General features: G+C 34.2%; 2 protein-coding genes across 2 annotated transcripts in view; one reads left to right on the plus strand and one right to left on the minus strand.

Annotated features, from left to right (window-relative positions):
* The window catches only part of LOC145002998 (uncharacterized), an 8491-nt gene extending 4135 nt beyond the window's left edge, over nt 1-4356 (plus strand). Inside the window, exons 2-5 of the mRNA XM_078962165.1 lie at nt 1936-3132; nt 3238-3249; nt 3430-3681; nt 3835-4356. Coding sequence (XP_078818291.1) covers nt 1936-3132; nt 3238-3249; nt 3430-3681; nt 3835-4356 — 1983 coding nt within the window. The remainder of the gene's footprint in view (nt 1-1935; nt 3133-3237; nt 3250-3429; nt 3682-3834) is intronic.
* Nucleotides 4357-4758: 402 nt separating this feature from the next.
* On the minus strand, nt 4759-7585 carry LOC145001319 (Exostosin family protein). The gene is made up of 5 exons (XM_078960693.1): nt 7303-7585; nt 6303-6888; nt 6089-6225; nt 5661-6009; nt 4759-5560 (listed from the first exon to the last, which is right to left on the minus strand). The coding sequence occupies exons 2-5, from the start codon at nt 6693-6695 to the stop codon at nt 4883-4885; spliced, it is 1557 nt and encodes a 518-aa protein (XP_078816819.1). The 5' UTR covers nt 6696-6888; nt 7303-7585; the 3' UTR covers nt 4759-4882.
* Nucleotides 7586-10127: the final 2542 nt, after the last annotated feature.

A 10127-nucleotide genomic window follows, 5' to 3' on the forward strand; every position in this document is an offset into this window, starting at 1 on the left:
GAAGAAGAAGAAGAAGAAGAAGAAGAAGAAGAAGAAGAAGAAGAAGAAGAAGAAGAAGAAGAAGAAGAAGAAGAAGAAGAAGAAGAAGAAGAAGAAGAAGAAGAAGAAGAAGAAGAAGAAGAAGAAGAAGAAGAAGAAGAAGAAGAAGAAGAAGAAGAAGAAGAAGAAGAAGAAGAAGAAGAAGAAGAAGAGAAGAAGAAGAAGAAGAAGAAGAAGAAGAAGAAGAAGAAGAAGAAGAAGAAGAAGAAGAAGAAGAAGAAGAAGAAGAAGAAGAAGAAGAAGAAGAAGAAGAAGAAGAAAGAAGAAGAAGAAGAAGAAGAAGAAGAAGAAGAAGAAGAAGAAGAAGAAGAAGAAGAAGAAGAAGAAGAAGAAGAAGAAGAAGAAGAAGAAGACTATTATGTTGCCTTGGGTCGTCACCTAGATTCTAGTTTAACCTAACATCTTGTTCCCAAATCCTGATAAAAGACGGAAGTGAAAAGAATTGGGGATAAATCTAAGGACACAAAAGTAAAATCTTGTTCCCCAAAGAAAAAAAAAAAAAAAAGGAAGATCCGGAGATATCTTCCTCCCTAAACTTCCTCCAAACCGGAGAGCGAGATTTTACTTTCGTTTCTTTCGATTTCTCCTCAATTCCTTAACTCCTGAGTTTACTTTTATAGGACACAAGAACAAGGTAAAATACATTCTAATTTTAGAGAGAATGAAAGTCAGGAGTGAAAAGAATTAGAACCACAGTCAGGGGCGAAGTATATTAAAGGCCAGGAGGGGTTGTGGCCCCCCCTGATTTTTTTTATTAGAAGTGTAAATAGTCCATATCTTTTTTATCCATATTAGGCCTAAACATTAAAATTTTGGGTTGTGGCCCCTCCTGTGCTTTTCCAATAGTCCGAATCAAACAAAAAATCAAATCGTCATTATCATTCGTCCCTACCCTCGTGCCTCGTCTGAAATCTGAACCAAACACTCCTTAATCGTTGTTGTGGCCTGCATCCCTGCGTGCTGTCACACTGTTGCATGTGTTGCTGATCAGAAGATCAGTGATCAATCCACTCTGTCTCCTGCCTTATTCTCCAAGTCTAAGTCTGAACTCTAAAGTCTTGCTGGTCACTGGAAGCCTGGAATCAATTGATCAATGTGAATATTGAATTGTAAAGTGAAGCCTGGAAAAAAACAATCATAATTACTTAATCAGGTTTTTTTTTTTTTTTTTCACAATAGGGGATATGAACCTACAATTACAAAGAGTAATTTAGCACTACAAAAAATAACTACCTTATATTATTATATATTAATTGGGGCCACTGTATTTGATAATAAACTATAAATGTCTAGATTCATTATGTGACACTATAACTAAATTATTTGCTATCACATAATACTCTTTTTGAGTGTTGGTAAATTGGTATGAATATGATGAAACCTATTGACGTTTGCAAAAAACATAAGGTTATATTTGGTTACATAAAATACTATAGAATGTAACATATTCAGTAAGATCAATTATTTGTTAATTTAATTATTTAAATACAATAATGATGAAGATGAATATCATTAATTGACCATTATTTAAATCTGTAGTATTTATGAAATTCCTACATGAACAATTATAAAAAGGATAGAGCAAAGTAATGATATTTAACCCCTATAAAAAAAAATCTTAAAATATAAAGTCAATTCGTGTGTCTAGATGTTTCTGCATTATTGTCCAACAATTTCTTTTTTGTCAAGAAAAAACTTAAATCTTACACACAAGCTGTTATCTATGTTAAACATTTACAACTGTATTTAAGTGATTTAAAATTTTGGAGCATTGTTAATTAACCGATTTTAGATTTTTGCAAAAATATCAAATAAGATTTGTAGAAATAAGTTTTTTTTTTGTAGAATTTGGGTTGTTGGTTTATGAGCTTATGATTTCATTTTTGATTTTTACAGATACAGTCATATAAATCTCACAATTTCATGGGAAAAATGAAAACCATTGATTCTTTTTTCAAAAGAAAGAATGATGATGAAGAAACTCATAATGATAATCAACAGAGTAAACGTTACAAAGCTTCAACAAGTGAGCCGCAACCGCAAGAACATGAAAATCAACAAGAGAATGATATTGATGAAGCTACACAATCAAATCCAAATGAAGTGGATCTTAAGCATCTAGAAAGAGATCTCGCTAAACGAAAACAAATGTGGGAATATCCAGTTAATTTAAGGGAACAAGTAAGACGAGCTTATATGACTTTAGGACCTTTCCAAATACGTCTTCAAGAATATCATGCTAAAGGTTCAAAGAAACATCCTCGTAGATTCCAATATTCTTGGTTCAACATTTTCCCTAATTGGTTAGAGTATTCTCCAACAACACATGCTTCTTATTGTTTTATTTGTTATATATTTAATGATAAACCAAGTGTGTGCCATGGTTATGATGCATTTACTGTTAAAGGATTTGACAATTGGAAAAAAGTTAATGATGGGAAATTTGCTGAAAACTTGATGAACCAAGCAACACACATTGAAAATATTATAGTGAAGCAAAATGAAGCACAAATATTGAAGAACCGGTTACGATTAAAAGCTTCAATTGACACTGTTCGTTGGTTGACATTCCAAGCTTGTGCTTTACGAGGACATGATGAATCGCCTAATTCCAAAAATCGAGGTAATTTTCTTCAACTACTAAAACTTCTAGCATCTTATAATGATGAAGTTGCAAATGTTATATTAGAGAATGCTCCTTATAATTCAAAGTATACTTCTGGAGATATTCAAAAAGAAATTCTTAGTATTATTGCAAATAAAGTTCGGAAGCATATTCGTAGTGAAGTCGGGGATTCGTACTTTTGTGTCATGGTTGATGAGTCACGAGATGAGTCTAAAAAAGAGCAAATGGCCATAGTTTTGAGATTTGTTGATGCAGAAGGGATCATACGGGAAAGGTTCTTAGATTTGGTTCATGTTAGGGATACCTTATCATTAACCTTGAAAACAAATATGTGGAGACAACTTTTGCACTATCAATTTGATGTTAGCAAAATCCGTGGCCAAGGTTATGATGGTGCTAGTAATATGAGAGGAGAATGGAATGGATTACAGGCACTTGTTCTTAAGGATTGTCCTTATGCGTATTATGTTCACTGCTTCGCTCACAGATTACAACTAACACTGGTGGCTGCTTCAAGGGAAATTATTCCTATACACCAATTTTTTACAAACTTAATTTTACAATTAATGTAGTTTGTGCTTCCAGTAAGCGTCATGATGAGTTACAAAAGGCAAAGGCAACTGAGATTTAACATTTATTAGAACTTGGTGAAATTGAATCAAGTTGGGACATTACGAAGAGCTGGTGATACACGTTGGGGTTCTCATTTTCGTTCTGTTTGCAGTTTGCTTAACATGTTTGATTGTACATGTGTTGTTCTCCAGGGAATAATTGATGATGTATCTGCTACTTATTCTCAACGCGGAGATGCTGATGCAGCTTACTGTTACCTGAAATCATTTGAGTTTGTGTTTATTCTTCACTTGATGAAAGAAGTAATGGGAAAAACTGATATACTTTCTCAAGCTCTACAAAAGAAATCCCAAGATATTCTTAATGCCATGGGGTTAGTTTTAGCAACAAAGGAGAGTCTAAATGATTTCAGGAACAATGGATGGGATTCTTTACTTGAACAGGTAAATATTTTTTGTGAGAAACATCAAGTAGACGTGCCGGGTATGCAAGCCCCATATACTTCTACTAGATATCGACCTCGAAAAAACGATAATCAGTTTACTTTTGAACATTTTTATCGAGTAGATTTGTTTACATCCACATTGGACAAACAGTTACATGAGTTGAATAGTAGATTCAATGATCAGGCGATAGAGTTGTTAAGTCTTAGTTCTACTTTAGTTTCAAAAGAACACCCTAAAGTGATTAACATTGATCAGATTTGTCTTCTTGTTGAGAAGTATTATCCTGAAGATTTTACAGAGCAAGAGAGAATTCAATTACGATATCAGTTGGATATTTTTAATATCGATATGACAAAGAATCCCAGGCTAAGTCGTGTATCAATTATTGCTGACCTATGCAAAGGTCTTGTGGAAACTCAGAAACGTGAGACGTATTATTTGCTTGATAGAGTGGTCCGGTTAATCTTGACACTTCCAGTTTCTACCGCAACAACAGAGAGGGTATTTTCAGCAATGAAAATATTCAAGAACCGCATTCGCACTAAGATGTCAGATGACTTTCTCGCAAACAACTTGGTGGTTTACATAGAAAGAGAAATTGCTGAAAACATTGATACGAAGTCGGTAATTGATGAATTTAAAGACCTTAAAGGTCGTCGAGCTGAGTTGTAATTCTTCTTTTAGGTATTTTTGGTATTTAATTGTTGAAAAAAAATTGGTTTCTTTTTATGTGTAAGACAGTAACTTTAGGAATTTTTGGTGAGTAATTTAGGTATTTTTGGTGTTTAATTGTTGATTTTTCGTTTGGTTCTTTCATGTATAAAAACGTTAATTTTAGTTTGTAAGTCAATCGCTCAAGCTCCGCCCCTGACGACAGTTAAATTATAACAAGGACAAATGTACAACTACTTTGCAAAATTCTGGTTTTAACACTTCAAAAAGTGATGTTAGGGTAAAACCATAATTTTAAAAAGATTAGTGTTTTTATGTTGTTAACCCTTATTTAAGTAAACAAAAACACATTCTATGAAATAGAAAACCAAGCTTCAAAGTATATATAATATTATAAACAAGTTTCTCTCATTGTAATTTATACCACAAAAAAAAAAAAGTGTTCCCTTAGCAAAACCAATCTATTCAACAAATACATTCATACATACATTTCCACATTCATACATTCATACACGTGTCACGACTCTTATACTTGAATTTGATTTAGCCTACTAACCCATATCGAATGTAGTATCATATGAAACATATCATATTTCACAGGCGTCCGATTCCAATAAAAATGTCTTTGCAACATTTTCACATTATGTTGCATAATCCGATACCTCTTCAAAGAAATTCCTAACAAAATCTCCTTCAATTTAGGAATATCACTCTCACCCACAATCACAGAAAAAGCCCTCCAATTCAACACCTCATTCAACGGAGGAACAAAATTGTCAGCAATAATCACAGGAACACACTCATTATAAATAGCCTCCACAATCCTCGGACTATTAACCTCAAATCCCATTGGACAAATACAATATTTGCTGGATTTCATGTGAAGAGAATACGACATCGTTTGAGATTGTTTATAGGACATAGGCCCAGATATTATCATTTTATCATCTTTATTAGCCCAATGTTTTAGGAGGATCGGCCGGACCCTACCGTGTAGCCCTCCGGCAAAGAAAGCCAGGATCGGGCGGCGGGAGATGCTTTTGCCGCCCATGTTTCTTAGCGGTCTTCTCGGGTTTCCGATGGTGGTTTCCGGTAAGGAAACGTCTTTTCCGGCGACAAATACGCCTTCCGATGTGTCCGCATTACATAAAACTTTTATCGTGTTTTTTGTTAGTTCCTCATGCTCTTTTAACGTGTACGGACCCTAAAAAACATATGACACCAAAATATCAGAATCTCATCAGAACTCTGCAGTTAAGCGTGCTCAGACCAGAGCTGTATACAGTATACAAATATCAATTTACCCAATCATGGCAAGCGACTAGAAAGTGGTCCGAACCACGGGTTCGATTCCAAAACGGATACTTTGAAGAAAGTTTGTTGATATAATCGCGTAGAAAGAGTGAGAGTGGTTTGATATTATGTGAGTTGGGAACATAGATAGCATGTTGAAGCTGACGTGCACTATATGGTAGGTAGAATAGGTGGGCCTTTTGTGGGTCCCGCGTGACAAATTGTTTGCTTGATTCCATGAATTTCATAAACCATCCTTCTGAGGAATAAATTCCTCTGAGATAAGGATTATGGAAAATAGGTTTTTTTCCTTCTTGATAAACATATACTTTAAGTATAACTTCCATCAACTCATAGCTCCTGTTTGAAGCAATTAGTTGATTAATCATTAATCCATGTTCATGAATATTTCACAAGGTATAGAGATTATCAAGTCTACCTTTTGAAAACGGATATATTTCTGAATAAAGGAGCGTATAGATTTGGATCATTGTGATTGATATCATATGAGACAGTGTCAATCTCCTTTTTGGCATATATGAGTGCTTCATATGGTGATAATGTCTTTATATCTCTCTGCAGATTTTTTCAGTTTATTTTATTATTTTTATTGATGACAAATTGAATGTTCGTTAAAAGTTTGGGAATCTTACCAGATAACGCTTTTGTCTTCTTACAGGATCAGAGGAGAAAATTGGTGTTGTTGAAATATTTGGCTTAATGACATCTATTTGGATCTTTTTTGGGGTGACTTTGACTTTCTCTTGCACAAGTGCATTTGACTCGACTAATTGGGTAGAAGAATTGAGGAGAGGGGTAAAAGGGGGTGGATTAATGGCTTCAGATTGGTTATCTCTGATTAAAGGGGTGATTTCAAAGTGATTTGTGTCTGGAAGAGATGAATTCATTGTTGTAAGTTGATAAGGAAGCGTTTTTATTTGAAGAAGAGTAAAAGTTACTACTGTGATAATGGCTCCAATAAAGAGTAGCTTCCTCAGACCTATTCTCAACATCAAAAAGATGATAAAGTGCACTATCTTATTCATCTCCCCCAATTTCAGCACTTTAAAATTCAAATCTCAATATGCAGTGGCCTCAAGTATAGAATCTTCTTCATAAACCTAGACTTCCTCGAGGAACTCAAGAACAAAAACTTTTGGAATCCTATTCCATTTAACATCTCATTAGGATCAACCCATGGTTTAAGCATATTCCGGCGTTTGAGATGTTTACAATAAGCTGAAAAAAACACACAAATCGTCTGTCATGTTTTGGTAATATTCACAAAAAAAAGGGATCATAACAAATTGTTTAAATGATCCTGTGCAGAAATTTGTCTTTCGACCTCTTTTGCAATGAATTTCACTCAATTGAAGCCTAAAACAACGGAAGCATAAGGAGTGGATTATATATATGTATAAATGCTTTGTATTGATCTATATGTACTGTGACCTAACTTTTTCTGAAATCCTCTTCTACTCTGAATCAGATTATCATGTAAGCTTTATGAGAATTAATTTCAGTGACATGTCAATGAACAATATTTACAAAAACACATAAAAGCATGAACTAATGAACTAATCCGATTATCAGAAAGCAGAAACACATGCGTGCGATAAAAAAAAAAAAGGTCGAGGTAGTGAAAATTGAAACCTCGATTGAAGTGGTGAAGAGAGTTGACTAGTCTTCGGGAAGTCGTCGGGAGATGCGTGAAAGGGATGAGGATATATTGGGGCCTGAAATCGATCGGATGGAAGGTGACTTCCGGTGAAACTCCGGTCTTGGATGGAGAGGGGAATGGCAATCAATGAGGAAGAACACGCGAGGTGGTGGGGCACCGAAGGAGTAATGATGGTTGCTTTTTGTTGGCTTGTTTGATACTCCATTGTTGACAGAAATCCAAATCCTCTCAGAACCCCAGGTCCCAACTCACAGATTCCGGCTTTCAAATAAAAAAATAAAGTCAGTATTTTTTATTTTATTTTATTATTTTAGAGAAAATTGTGGTTTTCATTTTTTTACAAAAAAAGTTTCAAACATCAAAAATTGTTAAGGATTTGATTTTTATTTATTTATTTTTTTGTATCTGACGTTGATTTAACTTTGTTAAGCTTGGTAAAATCGGGTAAAATGCATGCTGATATTTTTTTTATTAATTTGTTAGACAAAACTGTAACAACAAGCTATGTGGTAAGTGCTTTTTTTTTTTTTTTTTTTTGTCTAAACTCCAATTTTTTTTGGATTTGTGCTCGTTTTAAATTAGTTTTGTTGTGTATTTGGTCCCTTAGAAAATTTAAATTTGTAGTACTCTTTGTGTATTTATTTTTTATTTTTTTATTTTTATTTTTTAAAGTTTTTATTATTGTTTAATATAAAAATGGTCTCTCTCATCAAAGAACGTGCCCGAAAATATCATCGGTATCAGATTAGGAGACATTGCTTCTATTGATGCCCATCTTCTCAGAGAAGATCCTTTACAAATTGATTAATCTACGTTTACTATGAATCACTTCTTTTAAACAAAAATCATTATGGTTCTAATGAACCAACATTAAATTTTGAAACATCAGTGAATCAATCGTAACTTGTGGTTTTGGAAATAATATTCTATATTGGATTTTTTATTGCTTTTGCTATCAAATTACTGATTCTACCCCTATATACATGGTTACCAGATACCCACGGAGAGGCACATTACGATGAGGTTTTCTCCGATTCAACTTGCAAGAAAGGTGAAATCGAAGTTGTTATTATCATAGTTAAAATAGTAGTTGTGTAACGCTTGCGAATTTGGGCTACACATTTCAAGGATTATAAATTATAAATATTCGTTTTATCAAATAATAAAATTCTCGAATAGGATAATCATAAATAATTAAAAACTATTCATATGTGATGTGAGTTATATAAATAATAGTTATATATTGTACACATATTTTATGAGCATATATTGTGGGCTTATAATATTTGTATAAAACATTATTATAGAATTTAAAAAATACATTAAATAAAAGTCTAAAAATAAAAGATGATTGTTGTAGAAACCGCAATGATGATTCTCAATATAAAGAATGCCCAAATCACAGTTTGTATGAAGAAGTTATGATGTTTCAAAGTTTCGCGTTCAGTTCTATACAACAAAGTGCGTCGTAAAATATGAATCGGAGATAGGTTGCTTATTAACCTAAGTGATCTAAATGGAAGTCGTAGTAATCGTAATTCTGAGAGCGTATATATAAAGAACGCCTAAATTGTAACACTCAGTTATTTCAGGTAAATTTCTTTCCTTATTTAAAAGATTTATTATTTGTGAAGATGGGTCCTACGTGGGTCCGAGGCAGAGGGTAACCTCCTACGCAACGGATATGAAAGAATCATTTATCGGGGATTAAATGATTTATGTGGGGCGTAGAGCATGTTACGCAGCGCGTAGCTGCCCATAACCATAACCCTAATCTTGGGGGTTTGAGCCCTAATTAAAGGCTCTAACTCCCTTGAGGCGCTTCCATCCTCAATCTCCATCCTCCCAAACGGTCCCTTGGAAACCTTAATTCCCATTGGTGTGTTTTTAAGCCTTAAGAGTGTTTGGTGTTCATTTTTTTTAAGAAGGAGAAGGTTGTGGAATCACTTGGAAGCTCAAATCAGCTTAGATCCAAAAGTTTCATTTCCTCAACAATCTCTAGGAGGTATAAAATTCCCACCTTGGTGTGTTCTTGTACTAGAGCTAGCTTTAATTTAGGTTTCAAGCTTTTGTACCCATAACCATGGTGTATGTGAGTATGAGCTACTCCAAACCATTAGAGTGTCATTTCCATACGTTTTTAGGTTTTATAAGTCATAAAAATGGGAGCTTGGTCACTCTCATTCGAGCATGTATGAGTTATGGAGCTTTGGGTGACTTTTTGGACATAGGTTATGATTTTGTGCCCTTGGTAAGCATGCAAATAGATAAAGTCAGAGAATTTATCCATTAAGACGTCCATTTAGTTTAGATCTGGAAGTTTGGTGGTTTAACCTTATGTATTAAGAACTTAATGAGAAAAGTGAGCAATAGTGTGCTACACTTGACGTAGTTTTGGCTACGCAACGCATAGCCCCATTTTGTCTCGTAAAAGTCACCTTGTACTCTACGCGTGGCGTAGAGTCATGTACTCATGTGGTAATTAGGCTGAAGTTAACCATTGACTTTTATATCATTAACTGTTGACTTTGACCAAGTTTGACTTTAGGATAATTGGAGTATTTTAAGTTATAGATTGAGGCTTGGTCCATGTATGTTGTATAAGTGCCATATAGAGTCGGGTATTTGGACCAGTGATCGATTCAACTATCTTTTAGACTTTGAGGTGAGTTTTCCTCGTTGTACTCGTGGGTCGAAGGCACTAATGTCGGCCCACTAGATTGTGTTTACTTATCCTTGTGTATAGGATGCTGCTATATAGTAGTGATCTGTTAGATTGATAAATTTGCATTGTTTC

This window comes from Lactuca saligna, chromosome 6 (genome assembly GCF_052625555.1).
Source record: "Lactuca saligna cultivar CGN05327 chromosome 6, ASM5262555v1, whole genome shotgun sequence".
Classification (NCBI taxonomy): Eukaryota; Viridiplantae; Streptophyta; class Magnoliopsida; order Asterales; family Asteraceae; genus Lactuca; species Lactuca saligna.